Source organism: Ascidia mentula, chromosome 6, assembly GCF_947561715.1.
Source record: "Ascidia mentula chromosome 6, kaAscMent1.1, whole genome shotgun sequence".
NCBI classification, from domain to species: Eukaryota; Metazoa; Chordata; class Ascidiacea; order Phlebobranchia; family Ascidiidae; genus Ascidia; species Ascidia mentula.
In genome coordinates this window covers 3,302,547-3,329,899 of record NC_138571.1, presented here as the reverse complement: position 1 = coordinate 3,329,899, position 27,353 = coordinate 3,302,547, and the positions used below count along the sequence as shown (strand labels likewise).

Sequence of the window (27,353 nt, the reverse complement as noted above, 5' to 3'; positions counted from 1 at the left end):
CTATAAGTGGTTGCAATTACACATTAATCAGAACTAAATAAGGCCGCAAACCGCGTGACATCTGCAAACAATGTTCGGTATTTAACACTTCACTCCAAAACTGGGCTGAAGGGTGTCAAATATTGTGGTCGTCTGGGCTGCAGATCCTAAAGTTGTAGTTGCAGCAACACTAATTGCAACTGTGCATTTTCTCACATTTGGATGACAGACATAAAAACATAGACATACGTTGTTAGACATACGATGAAGATAACTTAGTGAGGTTACAAAATGAGAGAGTGTAGTGAAGTACTGCAGAAATAGAAAACGGCAGTGTCTTCGGCTGACACGTAATATGGATATCAAACCTCGTGTTCAAGCAAATAGTTTAGTTGAAATCATTTAATAACGCTTTACACAATCGTTGTAAAGCGTTTGCTTTGCGTTTTCGAATTCGTCAATTTCCCTGATCAAAAGGTTCACAGGCTTGGTTGCAATGCCTTGGCTGCAAAGCCTGTGAACCTTATGATCAGAATATTAGAGCTGTGATCGCCAAATATAAAGGGCCTGCGCAGTGGGGCGATCCCGCCTTGCTATGCGCAAGCATGGCATTACTTCTGCGTTTCCCTGATCAATCGACTATTTTCACGAAACGCAGACTTATTTATAATTTCGTAAAACTTCCGAAATGAAACTTTCCGCCTTCCTCGTCTCCTTTCTTCTTGTATTTACCTCTGTGAGGTCTTCGAGATTCGAACACGCGCTGTTGCAAATTCGAGACTATCTGGACGGAAATGGCGTCACCACCTATGACGCAAATTGCGCTATGGGAAATTTAACGTTGCCGGAATTCCAGTATCCACCCGAGGACAACCATGTTGGAGACGTTAAACCGAAGGTATGCAAAGGAATATATTCAACACATGGAGTCGCTCACTTTATTTCTATGTCAACGGTTTATGCGTTAACTACATAAAACATCCATAAGCGATGTAACATTTTAGCATATTTTACTCAACGTCACGTATTCTTTTACAATTTGTCACATGTGTCACCAGTTTTTAGTAAAGTTTGACAATTGCAAGCAAGAATTTAGTCTTTTGTGGTTAAATATTAAACTGAACAGTATCCTGTTTGAGTTAACATTAGGTCGTATACAAGCGACATGACTCCATTGCGGTTCTTTCATGCGTCATTCACCGGCGTAATGTCTGCTAATATTTTACTAATTCGCGTAAAGTTTTCGTCACCCCAACCTACTTTAACTGATGCAAGGCAGACATGCTTGAGTTAAGGAGTTAAGGTTAGGTTGAAGGCTCGTGCTGAAAATGCCTAAAAATAAATAATGGCCACAAAGCATTAATTCCCACTTTATTTGAAAAGCCCTGTTTATCCTTTAACCATATTTACTCGTATAAAACACTGAATGGCATCACAATATAACAAGATACAAATATTCGTTGCATGGATCATATCCGGTATAACATAAAGGTGATTTTATTATCAATGAAAATTTAAGGATATCACCAAACTAATGTAACCATTAAGGTACAAAATCTTTCAATTTGAACGTAGCCAGAGTTAGTTTTATTAATTTAGGTACCTACGTCATTTTCTTTAGGTACAGACAACTAGTGGATTATTGACAGGAGCAAGTTTACTGGAGGGAAACGCTTTCTTCAATATCCCATATGCTGTTCCACCAGTTGGAGATAAAAGGTAAAATTCCTTAAAATGTTAAAACACATTCCTATCTTCATCAGAAATCAATCTATTACTGATCTATAAGTTTCTTCTCATAATTTTTGTAGCCCTAATTTGTTTCACGTTCCGTCAAAATTTTTCAGGTTCACTCGCCCTGCTCCACTCACTGGCAGTGATGGGGATCAACTCGATGTTTCTGTGAAAGAAATGGTCGCTTGTTACCAGCATTGCATGTTGCGAAATAATTCGGTGTTCGGGAACGTGAGTGACTTTAAGTAAAAAATCAAAATGGAATGTTATAATATATTGGTTTTACAACAAATGTGCCACAGATTAAACTATAGTCCACTGGTTTCTAATGTAGCGGTAACTGAACATACGTAAAGTTTCCAAACATTTAAATCAATCGTTTTCAGTTCACAGAAGACTGTCTGACACTAAATGTTCACACACCGAATACAGTGGATCTGTCTGACTCAACATCCCCACCCAGCGACCGTCTTCCTGTGCTCGTGTGGTTTTACGGAGGTGGTTTCATGACTGGAAGTTCAAATTTTGCTGTTTACGATGGAAGATATTTGAGTAACGCTTCCGAGGTGATTGTGGTCGGAGTCAATTATCGCTTGGGTGAGTCTACTGTCAGAAAGTTGTTGCATTCTGTCAAATTATTTCGAAAAAAATCTAAACGTCGCCAGAAGAAAGATAGCAAAGATAACAAAGATATAACAATGCAGGGAAACAGCGTTTCGAAAATCTAAACGTCGCCAGAAAGTTTACAACTTTTCGTTTCTGGTGCGATTTCTTTTTAATATTTACGTACAAACAAACCTGTTTTAATAACATGTTTCCCTGCATTGTTATATCTTTGTTATTCACTAGGTTACGACTTCATACAAAACATTGCTTTTATTTTCATTTTTTTTTCACGATACTTGTATTCTTTTATTTGATATGCGATAAAATAAACTGAATTTCAGAAAGAGCAACTAGTTGAGTATTTTAGTGTATCAATGAATATGTTGTCTGTGTCCAGGTATTTTCGGTTTTCTTGCGTTTAACGAGAATGGCGAAGAAGTGAAAGGAAACCAGGGATTCAAGGATCAACAACTCGCTCTTCAGTGGATCCAAGATAATATTGAAAAGTTCGGAGGTGACAAAAATCAGGTAGGGGCAAAAAAAACAAAAAAACTGAATGTCCAAATGATAATTTTAGCCTCAAAGCTTGATCCAAATGGTTAGTGGTGTTCAATATGGATAAAAAACACGGGAATGTATAATTCAAAACTGCTGCCATTGTCGATGTTATTGATTTATTCTAATCACATTACAAACAATATATATAAAAGCTCGACATTTTTTTTTTTACTGACAGATTGCAATTGTCGGCCAAAGTGCTGGAGCTCAAGCCGTCATGTTCCACTTGATGTCAGAGCAGAGCAACCCACTGTTCCAACGAGCAATATTACAAAGTAATCCGGCAATTACCAAGTACCAGACGCTCGATGAAGCCATGCAATTGCTTCCCTATGTTTTAAATTCCACCAATTGCAACGAAGGAGGGATCGAATGTTTAAGGTGATTTTTCTTGCTATTATTTTTTTTCGTTTTGCAAGACCTGTATGTGCGTTGTGTCAGTGCGTTTAATATAAGTAAAACCGACTTTTTTGAAAAAAAAATGAAATATTGGGATTTAACCAAAACTGTTGATACAGGCCTAGCGATCACGGTAACTTTCGTATAATATGATATGAATAAAACACATCATAAAGTTAAGTGCATAAGACTAACTCTCACTCTCACATTACTTGGCTTTTGTGATTTTTCGTGTCGGGTAAATTCTTGATATTTTGTTTGACATTACTGTTATCATTGATTTGTTGTCGATACTTCTTAACTTTATTAAAGTCATTTAGTTCACCTTTCGAGGAAAACTACTTTGTAACAATTCAACACAAGATAACATAAAAGGACTGCAGGCCAGCTCTAATACCGACAGTAACATATTTTTTTTAACTCTCAAGTCTTATTACTGATCAACATCATGTGCTTTTCAGGTCTGTAGACCCCCAGCAACTGGTACAAGCAAGTTATGTTCTAATACCATATTATCTTCAACGTCACGACATTATGGGAGTCATCGAACCTATGAGGGTTATATTGGACGGGGAAGAATTCACAACTGACGCAATGGAAGCTTTTAACAATGGAGAGTGGAACACAGACAAGGAAGTTATCATGGGCACTTTGGTGGATGAGATCTACGTTCCTACTTTCTTTCCCGCCATTATGCCAAAAACTATATACCAGGTTATTTTTGAAACTAGTTACCAGAATTGCAAGTATTCAACTAACTTCAAAAAATGCATGAAGATTTTTTTGAAGATTTAAGATACAAGAAGAAAATCTATAATTGTTACCTCTCTAATAAGACGTACATAAAATCCACTGTAAATTCGTGCAAACCACGACACATTCGGGTTCTTGTGGGATCAGTTTTTAAAGCGTTAACAAAAATATTTTTATTTCTTCACTACGGAACGCACTCAGGACACGCATCAATTAGAATTTAGTGCAAAATTTCGTCTTTGCACCATGTCATAAACCACTCACCTTAAAACAGAGTTCGCCATGCAGTCTCGACATTAAAATCTTTACGCTATTTTTTCATATTTCAGAGACTGGTCAACTTCGTCTTTGGCGAAGAAATTGGTGCAGAGGCAAGCGCTTTATATGATCAATATGCGGAGGGAGTGGGTCTGAAGAAAGATTATAGGATTCCCCTTGGAATGTTGGCATCTGACAGCTTTTTCAAATGCCCTGTCAGAGCAATGGCGAGGTACGATTTTGTATTTGTATATTTTCTATGAACCTCAAAATGATCAGATTGGACCAGTAAAGCTTTAGGATGTAATATCAACATATTCACCGAATACGTAATACGTGAATAGATGTTTTTAATGTAATAAAATAGAAAAAGAATTCATTGTCCGTCGTATTCTTTTGTTCACAGACTGGCGTCGCAGAGAGCAACAGACAACAACATTTACTTGTATTCTTACACACATCTGAACATGGGTCCAGAATGTAACAAATCTGATATAAGTTACTCGTGTGGAGTTGCTTCTCACTCAGCCGAAAACTCGCTTCTCTTTCGCACATTTGACTTTGTGAAGTAAGTTGAATAATTTATAAATGTTAATTGAATATTAGACAAGTTATTACATAATTTATTAGCAATCGCAAACAACGCAGTAACATTTAATGCAATGGCATGATTGGCCTGATCGCCCCACTGCGCAGGTCCTTGCTTGACGATCACAGCTAACGTATCACGATCATGAGGTTTGCAGGCTTAACAGCCAAAGCATTGCAGCCTAGCTGGATCAGCCACTTATTTTTAATAACTCAACTCAATATATGCATTTTACCCAAATAACCACATGTATGATATTTACTGGACAAAATTTGCAGTTACAAACCAACTGATGATGATTGGTTGGTTTCGGACCAGCTCGGATTCTATTGGTCAAATATGGCGAAAAGTGGGAACCCAACTTCAAATCAAAACAACCCAATATTTGCAACCTGGCCACCTTACACTGAACAAGTTGGAAAAATTGCTGGCGTAAGTTGAATGTCATTCGCTATCTGCAGGCATAAACTCTCATCCAGAAATTATTTTCGAATTTCCATATTTACTTCTTTGAAGCAAAATGTTTTTGATAAAAGTCATCTAGTTACAAAAATACTCAAAAAAAAAATTTTTCGACCTTTACAAGCTTACAGGTTTTGTATTTAAATATAAACCTATATTAATAAATTGACGACGATTAGGTGAAATAACCTTTTTTGTGCGTTTAATTGACAGTTCTCCAAGATATTGAACAGAAGAGATAGCAGATTGGCGGAATCTCCATGGACAAACATCATAATAGATTCACCACAAATCCAACTCGAAACCAACTATATGCAAGACATCTGCGACTTTTGGGACAGCACCGGGTACTACGTTAACATGACGTCATCGGGTGGTGACGTCAGTAGCTCAACAATGGCGGGTAATACGGACGATGGCATGACAACAGCAAATAAACCAACAACCACCAGTGAATTTATGACCACCACAACCACATTGGCAGCTGAAGACACAACAAGTTCTTCTGTAATTGTTAGAATGTCGTTAGTTGTGTTGTTTTCTTGTTTTTTGTCCGCTTTGTTTGGAGTAAACTAACATATTTGTCGGGATTGAGTAACTCGCAATTTGTACAGCAACCCGTATTTCGAATATAGATTTTATTTAAATTTAATTCTTTTATAATTTTGCTGTTGCGGTTAATCAAAAACACTTTTATAATGTGACAAAACTGAATTACGAAATCAGTCATTAATCAAAGTCTATTATAATAAAAAACGTTCATCGCATCACAATTTCCTCACCAACGTTACTAATGCTGTTCTTGTGTACTGTGAAAGGACTTCAATGTTTTTGAGTATTTTCGGTGTTAAATGTGTTGCAACGAATATATGATTACCTTCTTAACTTGGTGCAATGAGGTCAAATTGCTCCGTCCTCGTCACAATGGCAACCCCTTTAAGTATGTTGATGTTAAAGGCATGTAACACACCTTTGTCATTAAAAATATAAAAAAAATAGAAACTGCGTGCAACAAACTTTGTTACCTTTGGATGGGTGTGCAATATTTTTCTTGTATTCAAAACAGGAAGCACTGACCAACAACCCACATTATTCAACCACCTACACTTAAACCTGAAGAAACAATTCCTCAAAACTACCTGCAAGAACGAAATAAAACTTCTCAAACGAAATATCGCTGGCGAGAAACCCTACCAGTACAAATTTATGTGATGAAGCTTTTATAAAATGCAGCAATCAATCGGTCCATTATCACACTCATACAAAACCATACGAAAGCAAGATTTGTTGTGAAGTCTTCAACACCGGCGGAAGAATATCAGCTCGCAGAAGACCTCATAAAGCAAAAAGCAGTTTTAATAACAGAGCGTTCAGCGCCAAACGCAATCGAAACACATTTGGAGAAAAAACTTTTAGGTGCAAATTTTGTGAAAAGTGCTTTACAATTTCATCGGATGTTAAAATCCAAAAACGATCCACAATGGAGAGAAAACAAGTGCACAACGTGGTCATTAGTGTTCAGTAAAAAAACAACCTATGAACAAATATCACTCTGAGGAAAAACCATTCAAGTGTGACATATATGTTAAGGCTTTCAGCACGTTCACACTGGGGAGAAAAAAATCTCTTCGATAGAAAATAACAACAGCATAACTATTGTTTGAAAAATCATCATATAATCGTCTTACACATAACACTGACACAGTATGGACCCACTGGCGTCAAATGTTTAGTTTATTTTTTCGAAGATTTGTTAGTACGCTGGCAACTTTCGTGTCGCCAATACTTAATGTCGGAAGACGAAATTTTTGACAAGATTGAAATGCGTCATGGTTCGTTTTAAATTGTTCCACCTTTTTCAGTGACCGACCGTGGTGGATTGAGGTATTTTTGTTCTCACACTAAACACTCTTTTAATAATGTACGCATGCTTTATCCACCATATCCATAATGTACGCATATGTTTTTTGTCCACCCCATGTAAAAAGCTTAACTTCATATGTGGCACCGTGTGACTGTATATTGTGTTCATTTGTTCATTACAGGATGAACCTAAAGTCTGACATGTGGAAAGCTGGAGCCCAATCTCCAGAGGTTTAAAACCGTTAAAGGGAGAAATGGATAACGTGCAAATGTAGTGACCTTTGATTGCACAAGTCCAGGTGCTGGTTCAAGTTGGACCAAAAAGAGGTGAAGTTTTAAAGTTTACGTTGACGGCAGAGCTGTGAATAATTCAAAGTAAAAGAAAAGTCTCAGCTTTGCTCTGCAGAACAAGGTGGCAAACACATATATTTTACTTTGCAGGATGAATATACGCAGCTGCAGCTGATGTATCAGCAGAATACTTTTCTCCGTGTCAAAAGGTTGCGTTTAAAAGCCACGAATTTCGCAGAATGGAGCAAAGGCCGGGGAAACAAATTTATTCCTCCCAGGCAAAACTAAATGCAACTACTTGTGGTTTCGGTTTGTGGAACTCTAGTTTGTTGCAAAAAGTACTGAGTAAAATACCACAGGTGTGGAAGAGAATGTTACAAAGGCAGCGATAATCTGCGCTGCAGGCGAAAGGTGTCTGAAATACACATGAGTCATTGAGTTACTGGACAACGAGTAAACACGACGTTAGGATTTTATTGTCCATATATTTAATTTGAGCAGCTGCAATGTTAAAATAATTCTACTATGAGAAAGAATTATATTGGGAAATTCGTAAAATTTAACAATTTTAACAACCTCAAGCATTATATTTCTACCGTGGCTCACTCGGTAGAGCGTTGTTTCTGGTTAGGTCATGGTCGTGGTTTCAAACATCGACGACAACTTAATTTTTTCAGATATCGCTTCGACTGCCCGAAAAAACGGCTGTTCCAGCTGGGCTGCGATGCAAACTGTAATAGTTGTTAATAACGGCGTTGGTGGTTTAACATTTGTTCAACAGAACAAACAATTTCATTCATTCCAGGTAGCTGCAAGTTGTGTAAATTATGCACACGGATTGATCCTTAACCGTTTCAGCATTGAGACTTAGAGTGTACCTTTGCTTGAATTAGTTAAACGAAATAATTTGCCTACCAAAAATTAATTTAGAATGATTGATTTTCCTGCATGATGTACTTTTATGTCCACGGATCCCGATTTGTGAATCTACACCAGGTCTGAGGCGTTCCAACTTTCCTCATGTTTATTTATCGGTGTTTTGTAAACGAGCCTTTGCGTTTGTTTTCTGTTAACCGCGTGGTTCCTATGTCTGGCTTCAGCCGTAAGCCATATGACGTAGACCTTTCGCAAGTCGGTGGTGGCAACTCCGCGTTAGATCAAAGTTCAGGTTGAAAAGTTCACTATGTTTGTTCAGGAAATTTATTACCAATCATCAGCATGTTTTGTCTGTGCATGAATGACAACAGTTCATAATGTTATGACAATATATTGTGTTGAAGTCCCCTGTTAAGTCGTATCTCTTCCATTCGACTCTTGCAGTAGGTTTTTCGACATTGCCTAATAAGCTCGAACCCAGGGTGTGGATGTGCAACATTCCCTGTGGTGGGTGCAGCGGCTTGTGTACATTGGGAAAACTGGCCGTGTGCTTAAAACGAGGTTGAAGAAACAGTAACGGGACGTGAACAAACATTAAGAAAAAACGGCTCTCCCTCATCATGCGACCGAAACGGAACACACAGTGGACTTCAAAATCACGGTGATTTTGGACCGGGAATCTGACAGATCAAGAGAATGTTTTTTGTTAAACATAAATGCGGAGGCGTCATCACCCAATGATAAAAAACAAACCATGTTTCCCCTAGTGCTGTACCGACACTTGCTAAGCAATTCTGCCCTTGCTCCTCGTTTACACCAATAACAATGATAACCGGTGGTTGCCGATATTGTAATGCAGATGTGTTCGCCCACGCTTTTCCTTATCGTTCTTCATTACTTTTTATCGTACTCTTGTCCCAACTGTGTGGGAAATATCATTTTGATGATTTATGTGCATTGTAAATGAATGCCAGTGCACGCCGCCATACCATCTTTCTGCTGCCACCTAACGTTAATGATGAATTAAATGTCTGTCCGCTAGCACTGCTATGGCTTTGTCTTTGTGACCATTCGATTCTGTATTGTAAACTATATGCAACTGTTGCAAATATCAAGGATTTGGAGACAACCCAGGTAATCTCATGTAAGTTAATTAAACATATTGTTTTTACTCGAACACAAACTGCCTGCCATCAAACAAAACGTTCAGGTATATTTGGCATCAAGCTAACGTCATGTACAGGGGATTTTATTGTCCAGTAACAAATAAATTTAGAGTTGCACCGCAGAGAAACTTCTATAGGAGAAAGGGATGTAAAGGAAAATTATTACAAACAACCATTGTTAAATCAACTCAAAGGTTGTAGTTCATAATTGAAAATGATGCGGAAAATTTTTTAAACAATTTGATTACGCAGAAAAATCGTTCATCAATTAATATTTACACATCACTTTAACACAAAAACATATAAATCACTTCTTCCTGATTTTCATTTCAATAATTTTAAGTGAATATTGGTGACCACGGAAATAATACCAGCTCACACCATCTGCATAAGATTCGTATGGACCTCCGTAATAAAAACCATTTGGGTTTCCCGCGTGACAACTTGTAAACCACCAGCCACCTTTGAATTCCGTTGCACAGTTTCCTGGATGAGTGTCTTGATCGTTATCTTTGGTGGTGAAGTTTGTCCCCTGTGGTGTCATGCCATTCCCTTTAAATTAAACTCGGTTTAACAAATAAAAATGGACAAAATAATATGATTTTGATAAACTTCATGTAGTTCGCTTACCTGCAGGGCCTGAGAAATTCTCCCAGTTAAGTCTGTAACCTCCTCCTTCTCCTACTGAAAAACGACTGAAACAAACGAAATTAACTTAGTTTGGTTCCAGTGAGATTGCTTATATTTACCCATAAGCAGCATAAGTTTTATTTCCTTCGAAATCTTCCATATCAATTCTCATCTCATATTCACCACCACTACTGGTTATCTGATGGAGTTTCTCAAGACCTGAGAATAAATTGGAATTAATTTTATCTTTATAATATCTGACATTCTAGTGAACATTTTCTCACCCAACCAGAATTCTCCGTGAAGTTTTCCAAATCCATTCACATAATCGTCCCAACTTCGACTAAAATTTTCAGACCCATCTTCTCGTTTCTGAAATACCTGAAAAAGAATTTTCAATATTTAATGCGGTCTAAAAATATAATATATCAAAAGTTAGTGATAGATTATCGATATGATCAATATACTTAACGTAATTTTTTGACTCACCAACCATCCACCCCCATTTGTCACCAAATCACAAAACACTTTGACTCCCTTGCGCCCTCCAGTGATTGGATAGATTGTGTAAACACCCCCTGTGTCGTTTGCATGTCTGGGCATGACGTCACTGCAAGACGTCGGGTTGAGAGCAGCTGTTAAACATTAGAATTTTTTTCAAAAAAAAAGAAGACAGGGCACTAGCAATGTATGAAAATATACGTGATTGGATTTCACAACTATAACAATAAATTAGAACACAAGGAAATATACGCTCCTCTGGCTGAAACCCCAATTATGGTTGATTCACATTTCATCAAATAAATCGCAAAATAAGACAACGAAAGGGTCATTGAAGTTAAATTTTTTTTTGCAAAAACATTTCACCTTCAGCTTTTGTAAGTCTTGCTTCAAGTTGTTGTAAGGCAGTTTGAAGTTGAATTACTCCATTACATTCACATTGTTCAGCAGATTCGCCTTCCAACCCGCGCTGACCTGGATATCCTCGAGGACCTAAAGTATATTATTGTCTTCCCAATCTGAAACTTTGACCTTCTGATTTTCCCCAAACGATCTTGAAATTCAGTGTTCTTATTGGTTTTGATAGTCGCACAAAAATATGTGTTGTTAAAATAAAAATTAACATCCTGTTCATGGCGAAACTTAAATATTGTTGCATCAAAAATATTTGTACCTCGAAGTAGTTGCAATATGTTTTCAAAAAGGAATTACACAAGCCTAAAGGCATATATTTGTGCATTGCATTTTACCTCTCTCGCCAGGTGGACCTCGAAGTTTGTAGGAAGTGTTTCGAGTTCCCGTTGATTGAAACAAACCATTAGTGCTTCCACATTGAAGACTAACGGTGCATGATTCCAAACTTAACTGACTTCTTACACTTGAAACAAACAACACCAGCAAAATTGTTTGTTGCAACTTCATCATATTATTGTCTTGCAAATCGTCTCTGGAAACGTTGACACAACATAAGCGTAATGGCGATAATGTGCAACCTAGCCAGCTTTAAAGCATTTTCTGCGATGTTATCTGACACTTGACATTTCCTTTTATGGTGGGGAATTCTACTTGTTGGATTGCTTGCAGTTTCATGAACATATTAGTCGATTGCGGCATTAAATTCCTATGCGATTTGCTGCACGACTGGCCAGGTACGTTTCACAGCGATAAATATCCTGAGGCGTTATCGTAACCAATCTCAAATGAAGAAATATCTCAGATTTATAGTGAGTTTTACACGTCTCAGTATACTGGCAAACTGCAGTAATTAAAGTGCATTTTCTCCCAAATATATGTTTATGTATTTATAAATGTACATAAAATTAGATTGCGCAGTGGGGCGATCCTGGCTTGTCATGCTATATCATATAAAACACATGCGTTACCTGATAACGGTAATGCAGAGATCCCTATTGCTGTATTTTTGAGTCACAAACAGTTCAAGTGTATTCATACAGAACGATGCGCAGGTTTAATAGCCAAAGCAAACACGCAATTAACGCCAGGAACGCAATTATTAGCAAGTGAGGTGCGCAGTAATTCCACAGGCGTAAGTCACATTGCTCGCTGATTACACGTGGTGTCTGAAGCGCCGTTTTGTTAGATCAACTTTAGGACAATAAACTATATAATTACATAACATATGTATAATGAAGCAACAAGCCTCTGATTTGCGTCAGCAGATTTTATTTTGAAAAATCGATTTCGCTTGTAACCATAAGCATCGTCAGTTTCTGCAAAAATAAAAGCAAATACATATAAAACAGCGCTACAACTAGAAGTCTTTTCTTTACGCTATCTCGATCGTCAAAGCTCAAACTGTGAACTGCAGACCAGCGTGGTAGCAACCTACAGAAGGTGATAGAGGAAGACTTCTAGTTGTAGCGCTGTTTTCTGTGTATTTTATTGCCCTTATATTTGCAGAAACTGACGATGCTTATGGTTATAAGCGAAATCGATTTTTCAAAATAAAATCTGCTGACGTAAATCAGAGGCTTGTTGCTTCATTATACATACGTATACGAACGAGATTAATTTGCTGTCGCAGATACATAAACAATGCCTAACCGAGGGCTAGATCCCTCTAAAGCTATTAAGCAAGTCCTAATTACATAACACCTACGAATATGAAAGTGTCGCCTGGCGAGTTGTGCGCGTTTGCACCAGTGTAGCTGGTCCACAATATACCCCGGAAAACAAGTAAGCTACCTCACCTTAGTCGGTGGTCCTGATTAGCTCATGGCCCTAAGTTCATACATCACCGTCAACTTGATTTATTTAAATATCGCAACGACTGGTCGGAAAAAATGGTTGTTCCAGCTTGGTTGCGATGCCACTAACCCAGTGTTTCCCAACTGGTTGTACGCGACCGCATTCCACGTGGTACGCGAGCACCTTTCTGTAAGTTGCTGATATAGTTCGAATTAAACAAATCGTAAGTGATCTCAAAATGTTTGTTATTTCATCCCCTAGGTTACTTTGTAACATTCAACTACTCCAAATGGGATGAAACCAAAAAAAGTTGCTGGGATTCACTGCACTAACCCTTTGTGTTATTTACTGACGACATTGGTGGTTTGACATTTGTTCAACAGAATAAAGAATTTCATTCAGGTCGGATGGCTGGAAGTTGTGTAAATTGTGCATATCGTTCCCTATACCATTTCTGAATTGACACTTACTGTATATAATCACTAACGCACTTTCTTACACTTTAACTAAACAACAACCACTGCAAAACTATTTGTTACAGACCAGCGATGCTCTGGAGCATGCTTTGTGATCAGTAACATCTTGCCTGAATTAATTGCACGAATTATTTTTCACGACCCCAATTAATTTAGAATGTTTGATATTCTTGCATGTTGTCCTTTTATTTCCGCGGATCTCAATTTGTGAATCTACACCAGGTCTCGTTTCATTTCTCTTTTCGATCGTACCGTTTTTTTTCTTAGTATTTGAACCTCAACATTGTCCACGTTGTGTTATTTTGCACATTAACATTTCTAAATCCTAATAAAGGTTGCTGCATGGTAACCTAAACTTTGATGGAATAGTATTATTGCCTGAAGAGTCATATTGAACTAATAAGATAAACAACATCTTCAAAACTATTTCTTGCAACGTCCTCAAATATTAGAGACTTGCTCAGGAAATTCGCACAGTATTGGTGTTGAACATTCAACTTAACCATATTTATAGAGTTTGTGCAATGTTGTATGAGACTAGATGTTAACTTTATGTTTACGAAACATTAAAGACTAACGGTGCATGATTCCAAGCTTACCTGACTTCTTACACTTGAAATATACAAGAGAGTTTGTTAAAGATAAAGTTCGTGTCGTCCCCCCATACACAAACCCTTGCCGCAATTTCACAGCTTTCAACATGAACCGCATTCAAAACATTAGCCTGAGAAAGTTACATCACTGGTTTTGAAACCGGGTTTTCCAAATTTCCAGGAGTTTCCAAGTTTCCCCAAGTCTTAAATAAATATCAATCTTAAACGAGGTGAAGATTCCTGCAAAGCTGGACATGTACATAATCATCCTGCAAAGTTTTATTGAATAATTAAATAAAAGTTAATTGCAAAGTTTACCCGGTCTGATGCCAATAATATTTATACTACAGTTAATAAAACAATCATTTGCAGTCAGTTTTCCTCTGTTATTCCTAAATTCAACTACTTTAACTATCATCTTTCTTATGCAATATGAAATCGTACAAATCCAGTAACAAGGCGGAGTACCAGCGTGAAATCTGAGGAAAAACATTTTGAACAGGGGTGCAGTCTGTCTCTATGTAATATTGGTACATTCTTACTAGTGGTAACCGTAAACGTAGACCACCATGGTTTTGAGTGGGTTCGATTTAAAAAAAAATCCGCCAATATTTCACATCTCAGTATTAACTTCCTTTTTCATCCACCCTGTTAGCAGTCCGTTTTTCCCTTTTTTCTTGTAGTCCTCCTGTCGTTTATTGCGTTTCATCTGTCTTTTTTTATGGTGTTTTTATTTGTGTTTTTATGTATATTCCACTGTACACTCTACGCCTAAATGAATAATTTACTGTCGTAGGATCCGTTGTTGTTTCAGACCTAGGAGCGCTGCACACCAACATCATCATCAGCAAGACCTACGATGATTCAACAAGCGCAACTTCCATACGATCCCGACCATCTCCAACCAAAACCACCACGTTTGGACTGTCCTCGGGACGTTAAGGTCTGTCGATGTGGATCAAAGGAAACGTTCTGAGAACCGAGTTGGCGTTTGCGTTTCGATGGGTTTTGCTTTGGCCAGCACGGCCGGGTGGCCACCTTTTCGTCACATGCAGCTTGTCGCAACCCATCACCTCCCAGTGCGACTGGCTGCGATCCTACGGCAGACGGTGATTCTCCGTGAGGAAATCATCTTTACATGGGTGCCTGACTCGATAACCTTTATGGTTTTATCGGTGCCCATGCCATTTCATTTCCTTGTATATTGTTCGTCGCGTAGTTGCTTTTCTCGCAAAATAAACATGATTTGATTTGATTTGATTGTGACAAATTGTTGCATAGGGAACGTATTTAAAGTTTCATCCCGCCAACGTGTTGGTTTCTATCGATCGTGGCCGCCTACGCTATGATATGAACAGAAAAATAATTATTGAAACGTCACTAGTTGTATGTATTTATTACTGCTTGCGATACGGTTTGTCATTAATATTTTGCAAGAAGAGCAGTACAAATTAATTACAGGAAAGTTGAATGAATGGTGCACTGAACTATTAGTAAAAGAAGATCTATTGCAGTAAGGTTGGTGCTGATCCGCCTTCATTACGTTAAAAGTTTTTGCAAAGAAAAGTGTTTGATCACTGCTGTGTGATATATGTGCTGTTGTAATTGCAAAGCGCGTTTTCAGAATCAGTGAAAATGCTTACAAAATACTGACGGTGCCATCGCTTGGTAAAGAACCTTGCTACAATGTCGTTTACTTTGCCAGTTAACGACAAATTCGTAATTAATCTCAAAATTGACAGTTTTGCGTCACCCAACATTAACATAAAGTGTGTGAGCTCAAAAAAGAACGTTTTAGTAATATCTTAGACCAAATATTGCCAGACACTACATACTAGTGTATGTGCAGATTTCATATTTGATGGGTTGAAATCAATGCCAGTGGATGGTGCGCCACCAACAAATTCATCAGAACGCAGTGCGTGCTTCTGTTTGAGATGCGCGATATTCACATTACAGGCCGAGGCTCTTTTTGTTTTCAGTAACCTGTGTTTTCATTGCGCATTACTTTGTAGTAGGATCAGCCACTTTCGTTGAATACAAATGCGTATGCGTCATCGCTTTATGACAAAAATCAAACCCTGTTTCCCCTAGTGCTGTACCGACACGTGCTAAGCAATTTTGCCCTTGTTCCTCGTTTACACCAATGATGATTATAACCCGTGGCGGTAATTATAATGCAGATGTGTTCGCCCGCCTTTCCTTAACGTTCTTTATTACTTTTTTCGACTCTTGTCCCAACTGTGTGGGAAATATCATTTTGATGATTTATGTGCATTGTAAATAAATGCCAGTGCGCGTCGCCATACCATCTTTCTGCTGCCACCTAACGTTAGTGATAAATCAAATGCCTGTCCGCTAGCACAGCTATGGCTTTGTCTTTGTGACCATTCGATTCTGTATTGAAAACTATTTGCAACTGTTGCCCCTAGCAAGGATTTGGCGACATCACAGGTAATCTCTTATAAGTTAGCTTAACATATTGTTTAATCGAACACAAACTGCCTGCCATTAAACAAAACGTTCAGGTCAATTAGGCATCAAGCTAACGTCATGTACAGGGGATTTTATTGTCCAGCAAAAAATAAATTTGCAGTTGCACCGCAGAGAAACTTCTATAGGGAGAAACAGATGTTAAAGGAAATTATTACAAACAACAATTGGAAAATAAACTCAAACGTTGTAGATCATGATAGCAAAAATATCCGGAAAAGATTTCAAACAATTTGATTATGCAAAAAAATCGCTCATCAAATAAATATTTACACATCACTTTAACACAAAAACATATCAATCACTTCTTCCTGATTTTCATTTCAAAAATTTTAAGTGAATAATTATGACCACGGAAATGATACCAGCCCACACCATCAGCATAAGATTCGTATGGACCTCCGTAATAAAAACCATTTGGGTTTCCCGAGTGACAATTTGTAAACCACCAGCCACCTTTGTAACTCATTGCACAATTTCCTGAATGAGTGTCTTGATCGTTATCTTTAGTGGAGAAGTTTGTCCCCGATGCTCTCATGCCATTGCCTTTAGAAATTTAACTCGGTTTACCAGATCAAAATGGACAAACTAATAAGTCTTTGATAAGCTTCATGTAGTTCGCTTACCTGCAGGGCCTGAGAAATTCTCCCAGTTAAGTCTGTAACCTCCTCCTTCTCCTACTGAAAAACGACTGAAACAAAGGAAAATACCTTAGTTTGGTTCCAGTTAGTTTACTTATATTTACCCATAAGCAGCATAACTTGTATTTCCTTTGAAATCTTCCATATCAATTCTCATCTCATATTCACCACTACTGGTTATCTGATGGAGTTTCTCAAGTCCTGATCAATAATAGTAATTAATCATTAAAATATCTGACATTCTTCTGAACATTTTCTCACCCAACCAGAATTCTCCGTCAAGTTTTCCAAATCCATTCACATAATCGTCCCAACCTCGATTGAAATTTTCAGACCCATCTTCTCGTTTCTGAAATACCTGAAAAAGAATGTCCAACATTTAATGTGGTATAAAATATAATATATCACATGTTAGTGATAGATTATCGATATGATTTAATTGTTAAAAGTAATTTGTCGACTCACCAGCCATCCACCACCATCTGTCACCAAATCACAAAACACTTGGACTCCCTTGCGCCCTCCAGTGAGTGGGTAGATCGTGTAAACACCCCCTGTGTCGTTTACATGTCTGGGCATGACGTCACTACAAGTCGTCGGGTTGAGAGCAGCTGTTAAACATTAGACGTTGCTTTTGAAGAAAGACCAAGGAAAATTATTTCATTCATATTAAAGGTAAACCTTCACCTTTTGTAAGTCTTGCTTCAAGTTGTTGTAAGGCAGTTTGAAGTTGAATTACTCCATCACATTCACATTGTTCAGCAGATTCGCCTTTAATACCACGATGGCCTGAAAATCCGCGAGGTCCTAAAAGTATACATTCCTGATTGTATTTCCTCTGATAAATTACATTTAAAAGCCCTTATTTTTCCCAAACGATCGTGAAATTGATAGTTCTTAATAATGTAATAGTTGCACAAAAATGAACCTCTTGTTTATGGCCATGCTCAAGTCATTCGATTTTACCTCTCTTGCCAGGTGGTCCTCGCGGTTTGTGGGAAGTGTTTCGAGTTCCCGTTGATTGAAACAAACCATTAGTGCTACCACATTGAAGACTAACTGTGCATGATTCCAAACTTAACTGACTTCTTACACTTGAAATAAACAACACCAGCAAAACTGTTCGTTGCAACGCCATCATATAATTGTCTTGCAAATCGTCTCTGGAAACGTTGACACAACATAAGCGTAATGGCGATAATGAGCATCAAACCCAGCTTTATAGAATTATCTGCGATGTCATCTGATATTTGACATTTCCTTTTATGGTGGGGAATTCTACTTGTTGGATTCCTTGCAGTTTCATGAACATATTAGTCGATTGCGGCATTAAATTTCTATGCGATTTGCTGCACGACTGGCCAGGTACGTTTCACAGTGATAAATATCCTGAGGCGTTTTTGTAACCAATCCTAAATGAAGAAATATCTCAGATTTAAAGTGAGTTTTACCTCGTCTCAGTATACTGGCAAACTGCAGTAATTAAAGTGTATTTTCTTCCAAATATCTATTTATGTAATTATAAATGTACATCAAATTAGCCTGCGCAGTGGGGCGATCCTGGCTTGTCATGCTATATCATATAAAACTCATGTGTTGCCTGATAACGGTGATGCAGATTCCCTATTGTTGAATTCTTGAGTCACAAACAGTTCAAGTGTATTGGTACAAAAGGGTGCGCAGGTTTTGTAGCCAAAGCCAAGACGCAAATAACGCCAGGAACGCAATAATTAAATACTGAGGTGCGCAGTAAATCCTCGGGCGTAAGTCGCATTGCTCGCTGATTACACGTGGTATCTGAAGCGCCGTTTTGTTAGATCAACTTTAGGACACAAAACTATATAATTACACAACACCTATGTATATGAAAGTGTCGCCTGGCGAGTTGTGCGCTATCGCACTAGTGTAACTTGGCCACAATATCCCGAAAAACAAGCAAGCTACCTCAGCTTAGTCGGAAGAACGTTGGTCCTGATTAGCTCATGATCGTGAGTTAAAATATCACCGGCAACTTGATTTATTTAAATATCGCAATGACTGGCCGGGGAAAATGGTTGTTTCAGCTTGGTTGCGATGCCATTAACCCAGAGTTTCCCAACCAGTGGTACGCGACCGCATTCCAGGTGGTGCGCGAGCACCATTCCGTAATTTTCGGATCAAGTTTGAATTGAAAAAATCGTAAGTGATCTCAAAATATTTGTTACTTCATCCCCTAGGTTACTTTGTAACAATCAACTAAGTGGTACGCGTCGAAATTGTTTTACCCCCAAATGGGAAGGAACCACAAAAAGGTTGGGAATCACTGCACTAACCCTTAATATTATTTACTGACGACATTGGTGGTTTGAAATTTGTTCAACAGAATAAAGAATTTCATTCAGGTCGCATGGCTGGAAGTTGTTTAAATTGGGCTCATCGATTCTTGCCATTTCTGCATTGATACTTACTGTGTATTATTGCTAACACACCTTCTTACAATTCAACTAAACAACAGCCACCGCAAAACTATTTGTTACAGACCAGTGATGCTCTGGAGCATGTTTTGTGATCAGTTACATCTTACCTGAATTAGTTCTGCGAAACATTTTTCACGCCACCAATTAATTTAGAATGTTTGATTTTTCTGCATGTTGTGTTTTTATGGCCGGGGATTCCGGTTTGTGAATCTACACCAGGTCTGAGGCCTTTCCTCATGTTTATTCATCGGTGTTTTGCAAACGAGCCTTTGCGTTTGCTTTCGGTTAACCGCGTGGCTCCAATGTCTGGCTTCAGCCGTAAGCCATATGACGTAGGCCTTTTGCAACTCGGTGGTGGCAACTCCGCGTTAGATCAAAGTTCAGGTTGAAAAGTTCACCATGTTTGTTTTATTATCAATCATCAGCATGTTTTGTCTGTGTATCAATGACAACAGTTCATAATGTTATGACAATATATTGTGTTGAAGTCCCATGTAAAGTCGTAACTCTTCCATTCGACTCTTGAGGTAGGTTTTTGGACTTTCGGAAATGTTAAAGCGCCTGATAAGCTCGACACCAGGGTGTGGATGTGCAACATTCCCTGCCGTGGATGCAGCGGTTGTTCATTGGGAAAACTGGGCGCTGTAAATTGGCGTCAATGCATTTTTGGGTTTTATCAGAGAAAGCCAAACTGAACTGTCAAATCTGATGGATCAATGTTTATATTTACATGGATTATCAACATAAAGCAAGGAAACGGTTGCATGCGATATTACAACAACGACATGATATACAAGGAGTGATAAAACGGAATATGTTGTCAATATCTAATTGACACGTTTACACAATTCTGTGAAAAAAGTGGTAGGCGAAACGCACGAAATGCTTTGGTAATAAAACCATGACAATAACAATAATGCAAGTGTGTAATTTTGCTATTAATTAAAAGAACTAATATTTGAAAAAAAATGAAATAGTTATAAATTCAAGCCTTATGGGCGTCTGAATGCACCGCTCAAATGTTTTTCCAGGGTCGCAACTCGTGTGCTTTTGTATTCTTCACAATGTGTTTCAACCTAATAAAATTTATATTCTCTGTTTGGACACTGCAACATTGCAACGTGTTAGAGACGCCTAACGTCACACAACACTTCCGTTGATTTAAACGCAAAATATTTTGGATCCCACTCGACGACGCTAAACCTACGGAAATGTAGATGTTAGAAATTATAATAGAAAAACAGCTGCGTTGTTTTCAACGAAAAATGTCTTGTAAACGCTCCCTCGGAACGACAACATAAGAACTCGACACTTCGCCGAAACAGGAGCTGTTTCTAATCAAATTAGAAACACAATTGACGTACAACCGATTCAATACTGGACAACAAAACGTATTACGCCCACCAAACTATTTTGCGAAATGCTCTGATGCAAAACAGTGGTTTCGCTCAACGGAAAATGTGTTGCAAGCGCGCTGTGTGGCTTGTTGATTGCAATTACCTTCTCCATAAAAGTGTGTGCGGTATCCAACCTTTCATTTCATTGTTTATCATTGGAGACAAAACGTTTGCATGCGTCGAAACACGTTCTGTGTTGCATCGTTTTCGAGGTACAATTATGGCAAACCACTAGTTTTGGTGAATTTGAACTGCTTTAAACTGATTTAGTTAAATCATAGCCCAACCCGATATTTGTACTTGGCTCACTGGTGTTCTGCAAAGTTCTCTCGGGTGGGTCGCGTATCAAGCTATCATTCAAATAGTAATTTGAAAGTCGTTGCTAACAGAGTTGGATTACTAACGTAAAACCCAGAAGTGAACACAAAGTTGCTCACTAAAAAAAAACGTTTAAAATCCAACCTCATAGTAGTAAAATGTTGACGCATGCATCTCAAAGTGAACCGCGAAAAAATAAACCGATTAAATTGAGGATCTTGCATCGTATTACAAGAAAGTTTGTTGAAGATAAAGTTCCTGTCGTCCCCCCATACACAAACCCTTGCTGCTATTTTACAGCTTTCAACGCGAACCTCATCCAAAACGTTAGCCTGTGGAAGTTATATCACTGTTTTTTAAACCGGCTTTCCAAGTTTTCCAGGAGTTGACGGCAAAAACTTGACGGTGGAGTCGCCTGCAGGGGCAATAAAATCACCAGGAACGGTCAAAGTAGTACCGTAAATTGATATTCGGTTTTTAAACCGGCTTTCCAAGTTTTCCAGGAGTTGGTATTCCCCAGGTCTTAAATAAATATCAATCTTAAACGAGGTGAAGATTCCTGCAAAGCTGGACACATAATCAGCCTGTAAAGTTTTATTGAATAATTACAAAGTTAATTGCAAAGTACCCGGTCTGAGGCCAATGAAATTTATACCACAGTTAAAGAAGTTAATAATCATTTGCTGTCAGTTTTCCACTGTTATTCCTAAAATCACCTACTTTAACTATCATCTTTCTTATGCAATATGAAATCATACAAATCCAGTAACAAGAGGAGTACCAGCGTGAAAGCTGAGGAAAAACATTTTCAGCAGGAATGCAGTATGTCTCTATGTAATATCGGTACATTCTTACTAGTGGTAATCGTAAACGTAGGCCACCATAGTTTTATTTCGCATATGCAACGATGAGTGGGTTCGATTGTGACAAATTGTTGCGTAGGGAACGTATTGAAAGTTTCAACCTGATTGGGTTCTATCAATCGTGGCCGCCTACGCTATGACACGAACAGAAAAATAATTATTGAAACGTCACTAGTTGTATGTATTTATTACTGCTTGCGATACGGTTTGTCATTTATATTCTGCAAGAGGATCTGTAGAAATAAATTACAGGGAAGTTGAATAAACGGTGCTTTGCACTATTAGTAAAAAAAGATCTTAAACGCTTTCATCACGTTAAAAGTTTCTGCAAAGTAATGTGTTTGATCACTGCTGTGTGATGTATGTGCTATTGTAATTGCAAAGCGATTTTTGGCATCAGTGAAAATGCTTACAAAATACTGACGGTGCCATGGCTTGGTAAAGAACCTTGCTGCAATGTCGTTGACTTCGCCAGTTGAAAACATTGACAAAATTGTAATTAATCTGAAAATTGACAGTTTTGCGTCACCCAACATTAACATAAAGTGTGTAAGCTCAAAAAAGAACGTTTTGGTAATATCTTAGACCAAATATTGCCAGACACTGCATACTAGTGTATGTGCAGATTTCATATTTGATGGGTTGACATTATTGTCAGTGGACCAACAAATTCATCAGAACGTAGTGCGTGCTTCTGTTTGAGATGCGCGATATTCAAATTACATTCCGTGGCTCTTTTTGTTTTCAGTGCTGATGCGTAACCTGTGTTTTCATTGCGCATTACTTTGTAGTTGGATCAGCCACTTTCGTTGAATACAAATGCGTATGTATCATCGCTTAATGACAAGAAACAAACCCTGTTTCACCTAGTGCTGTACCGACACTTGCTAGGCAATTCTGCTCTTACTCCTCGTATACACCAATAACAATGATAACCGGTGGTATTTATATTGCAGATGTGTTCGACCCGCCTTTCCTTAACGTTCTTCATTACTTTATTCGACTCTTGTCCCTACTGTGTGGGAAATATCATTTTGATGATTTGTGTGCATTGTAAATGAATTCCAATGCACACCGCCATACCATCTTTCAGCTGCCACCTAACGTTAATGATGAATCAAATGCCTGTCCGCTAGCACTGCTATGGCTTTGTCTTTGTGACCATTTGATTATGTATTGAAAACTATATGCAACTGTTGCCCCTAGCAAGGATTTGACGACATCACAGACAACCTCTTGTAAGTTAGTTTAACATATTGCTTACTCGAACACAAAACTGCCTGCCGTTAAACAAAACATGTAGGTCAATTTGGCATCAAGCTAACGTCATGTACAGGGGATTTTATTGTCCAGTAACAAATAAATTTTCAGTTGCACCGCAGAGAAAGTTCTATAGGGAGAAACAGATGTAAAGGAAAATTATTGAACTTAAACGTTGTAGTTCATGATAGCAAAAATATTCGGAAAAGTTTTCAAACAATTTGATTATGCAGAAAAATCGCTCAACAATTAGTAATATTTACAAATCACATTAACAACAAAACATATCAATCACTTCTTCCTGATTTTCATTTCAATGATTTTAAGTGAATAATGGTGACCACGAAAATGATACCAGCCCACACCATCAGCATAAGATTCGTGTGGACCTCCGTAATAAAAACCATTCGGGTTTCCCGAGTGACAACTTGTAAACCACCAACCACCTTTGAAACGCATTGCACAGTTTGATGGATGAGTGTCTTGATCGTTATCTTTGGTGGAGAAGTTTGTCCCCTGTGGTTGCATGCCATTCCCTTTAAATTAAACTCGGTTTAACAGATAAAAATGGACAAACTAATATGATTTTGATAAACTTCGTGTAGGTCGCTTACCTGCAGGGCCTGAGAAATTCTCCCAGTTAAGTCTGTAACCTCCTCCTTCTCCTACTGAAAAACGACTGAAACAAACGAAAATACCTTAGTATGAATCCAGTTAGTTTACTTATATTTACCTATAAACAGCATAACTTGTATTTCCTTCGAAATCTTCCATATCAACTCTCATCTCATATTCACCACTGCTGGTTATCTGATGGAGTTTCTCAAGACCTGAGAATAAATAGGAATTAATTTTATCTTTATAATATCTGACATTCTAGTGAACATTTTCTCACCCAACCAGAATTCTCCGTGAAGTTTTCCAAATCCATTCACATAATCGTCCCAACTTCGACTAAAATTTTCAGACCCATCTTCTCGTTTCTGAAATACCTGAAAAAGAATTTTCAATATTTAATGCGGTCTAAAAATATAATATATCAAAAGTTAGTGATAGATTATCGATATGATCAATATACTTAACGTAATTTTTTGACTCACCAACCATCCACCCCCATTTGTCACCAAATCACAAAACACTTTGACTCCCTTGCGCCCTCCAGTGATTGGATAGATTGTGTAAACACCCCCTGTGTCGTTTGCATGTCTGGGCATGACGTCACTGCAAGTCGTCGGGTTGAGAGCAGCTGTTAAACATTAGAATTTTTTTCAAAAAAAAAGAAGACAGGGCACTAGCAATGTATGAAAATATACGTGATTGGATTTTACAACTATAACAATAAATTAGAACACAAGGAAATATACGCTCCTCTGGCTGCAACCCCAATTATGGTTGATTCACATTTCATCAAATAAATCGCAAAATAAGACAACGAAAGGATCATTAAAGTTAAATTTTTCTTTGCAAAAACATTTCACCTTCAGCTTTTGTAAGTCTTGCTTCAAGTTGTTGTAAGGCAGTTTGAAGTTGAATTACTCCATCACATTCACATTGTTCAGCAGATTCGCCTTCCAACCCGCGCTGACCTGGATATCCGCGAGGACCTAAAGTATATTATTGACTTCCCAATCTGAAACTTTGACCTTCTGATTTTCCCCAAACGATCTTGAAATTCAGTGTTCTTATTGGTTTTGATAGTCGCACGAAACTTAAATATTGTTGCATCAAAAATATTTGTACCTCGAAGTAGTTGCAATATGTTTTCAAAAAGGAATTACACAACCCTAAAGGCATATATTTGTGCATTGGATTTTACCTCTCTTGCCAGGTGGACCTCGAAGTTTGTAGGAAGTGTTTCGAGTTCCCGTTGATTGAAACAAACCATTAGTATTTCTACATTGAAGACTAACTGTGCATGATTCCAAACTTAACTGACTTCTTACACTTGAGATAAACAACACCAGCAAAACTGTTTGTTGCAACGTCATCATATTGTTGTCTTGCAAATCGTCTTTGGTAACGTTGACACAACATAAGCGAAATGGCGATAATGAGCATCAAACCCAGCTTTATAGAATTATCTGCGATGTCATCTGATATTTGACATTTCCTTTTATGGTGAGGAATTCTACTTGCTGGATTGCTTGCAGTTTCATGAACATATTAGTCGATTGCGGCTTTAAATTCCTATGCGATTTGCTGCATGACTGGCCAGGTACGTTTCACAGTGATAAATATCCTGAGGCGTTTTTGTAACCAATCTTAAATGAAGAAATATCTGAGATTTAAAGTGAGTTTTACCTCGTCTCGGTATACTAGCAAACTGCAGTAATTAAAGTGCATTTTCTCCCAAATATATTTTTATGTATTTATAAATGTACATAAAATTAGATTGCGCACTGGGGCGATCCTGGCTTGTCATGCTATATCATATAAAACACATGTGTTACCTGATAACGGTAATGCAGATCCCTATTGCTGTATTTTTGAGTCGCAAACAGTTCAAGTGTATTCATACAGAACGATGCGCAGGTTTAATAGCCAAAGCAAACACGCAATTAACGCCAGGAACGCAATTATTAGCATGTGAGGTCCGCAGTAATTCCACAGGCGTAAGTCACATTGCTCGCTGATTACACGTGGTATCTGAAGCGCCGTTTTGTTAGATCAACTTTAGGACAATAAACTATATAATTACATAACATATGTATAATGAAGCAACAAGCCTCTGATTTGCGTCAGCAGATTTTATTTTGAAAAATGATTTCGCTTGTAACCATAAGCATCGTCAGTTTCTGCAAAAAAAAAAGCAAATACATATAAAACAGCGCTACAACTAGAAGTCTTTTCTTTACGCTATCTCGATCGTCAAAGCTCAAACTGTGAAGTGCAGACCAGCGTGGTAGCAACCTACAGAAGGTGATAGAGGAAGACTTCCAGTTGTAGCGCTGTTTTGTGTGTATTTTATTGCCCTTATTTTTGCAGAAACTGACGATGCTTATGGTTATAAGCGAAATCGATTTTTCAAAATAAAATCTGCTGACGTAAATCAGAGGTTGTTGCTTCATTATACATATGTATACGAACGAGATTAATTTGCTGGCGCAGATACATAAACAATGCCTAACCGAGGGCTAGATCCCTCTAAAGCTATTAAGCAAGTCCTAATTACATAACACCTACGAATATGAAAGTGTCGCCTGGCCAGTTGTGCGCTTTCGCACCAGTGTAGCTGGTCCACAATATACCCCGGAAAACAAGTAAGCTACCTCAGCTTAGTCGGTGGTCCTGATTAGCTCATGGCCCTGAGTTCATACATCACCGTCAACTTGATTTATTTAAATATCGCAACGACTGGTCGGAAAAAATGGTTGTTCCAGCTTGGTTGCGATGCCACTAACCCAGTGTTTCCCAACCGGTTGTACGCGACCGCATTCCACGTGGTACGCGAGCACCTTTCCGTAAGTTGCTGATATAGTTCGAATTAAACAAATCGTAAGTGATCTCAAAATGTTTGTTACTTCATCCCCTAGGTTACTTTGTAACATTCAACTACTCCAAATGGGATGAAACCAAAAAAGGTTGCTGGGAATCACTGCACTGACCCTTAATGTTATTTACTGTATATAATCACTAACGCACCTTCTTACACTTTAACTAAACAACAACCACTGCAAAACTATATGTTACAGACCAGCGATGCTCTGGAGCATGCTTTGTGATCAGTAACATCTTGCCTAAATTAAATGCACGAATTATTTTTCACGCCACCAAATTATTTAGAACGTTTGATTTTCCTCCATGTTGTCCTTTTATTTCCACGGATCTCAATTTGTGAATCTACACCAGGTCTCGTTTCATTTCTTTTTCGATCGTACCGTTTTTTTCTCAGTATTTGAACCTCAACATTGTCCACGTTGTGTTATTTTGCACATTAACATTTCTAAATCATAATAAAGGTTGCTGCATAGTAACCTAAACTA

General features: G+C 38.0%; 4 protein-coding genes across 5 annotated transcripts; 1 reads left to right on the top strand and 3 right to left on the bottom strand.

The window, feature by feature from the left end:
• Window positions 1–667: 667 nt before the first annotated feature.
• Window positions 668–5,914, top strand: LOC145906889 (crystal protein-like). The gene is made up of 11 exons (XM_082994352.1): window positions 668–877; window positions 1,601–1,698; window positions 1,827–1,944; window positions 2,100–2,310; window positions 2,717–2,847; window positions 3,056–3,258; window positions 3,738–3,990; window positions 4,359–4,519; window positions 4,694–4,855; window positions 5,155–5,308; window positions 5,552–5,914. Exons 1-11 carry the CDS (start codon window positions 668–670, stop codon window positions 5,912–5,914), a joined length of 2,064 nt encoding a protein of 687 aa, XP_082850478.1.
• Window positions 5,915–9,618: 3,704 nt separating this feature from the next.
• Window positions 9,619–11,614, bottom strand: LOC145906006 (microfibril-associated glycoprotein 4-like). Its single transcript, XM_082993380.1, has 7 exons — window positions 11,415–11,614; window positions 11,032–11,157; window positions 10,654–10,799; window positions 10,449–10,545; window positions 10,284–10,383; window positions 10,165–10,229; window positions 9,619–10,086 (listed from the first exon to the last, which is right to left on the bottom strand). The coding sequence occupies exons 1-7, from the start codon at window positions 11,587–11,589 to the stop codon at window positions 9,842–9,844; spliced, it is 954 nt and encodes a 317-aa protein (XP_082849506.1). The 5' UTR covers window positions 11,590–11,614; the 3' UTR covers window positions 9,619–9,841.
• Window positions 11,615–16,546: 4,932 nt separating this feature from the next.
• Window positions 16,547–18,246, bottom strand: LOC145906012 (microfibril-associated glycoprotein 4-like). 2 transcript variants are annotated; one of them, XM_082993388.1, is made up of 7 exons: window positions 18,043–18,246; window positions 17,758–17,883; window positions 17,542–17,687; window positions 17,338–17,434; window positions 17,181–17,277; window positions 17,062–17,126; window positions 16,547–16,981 (listed from the first exon to the last, which is right to left on the bottom strand). In XM_082993388.1, exons 1-7 carry the CDS (start codon window positions 18,215–18,217, stop codon window positions 16,737–16,739), a joined length of 951 nt encoding a protein of 316 aa, XP_082849514.1. In that variant the 5' UTR covers window positions 18,218–18,246; the 3' UTR covers window positions 16,547–16,736. The 2 variants fall into 2 exon arrangements, with proteins under 2 accessions (XP_082849514.1, XP_082849513.1); XM_082993387.1 differs by having other exon boundaries at window positions 17,764–17,883.
• Window positions 18,247–23,436: 5,190 nt separating this feature from the next.
• LOC145906008 (microfibril-associated glycoprotein 4-like) lies at window positions 23,437–25,396 on the bottom strand. The gene is made up of 7 exons (XM_082993382.1): window positions 25,187–25,396; window positions 24,849–24,974; window positions 24,471–24,616; window positions 24,266–24,362; window positions 24,104–24,200; window positions 23,985–24,049; window positions 23,437–23,906 (listed from the first exon to the last, which is right to left on the bottom strand). Exons 1-7 carry the CDS (start codon window positions 25,359–25,361, stop codon window positions 23,662–23,664), a joined length of 951 nt encoding a protein of 316 aa, XP_082849508.1. The 5' UTR covers window positions 25,362–25,396; the 3' UTR covers window positions 23,437–23,661.
• Between the last annotated feature and the right edge of the window lie 1,957 nt (window positions 25,397–27,353).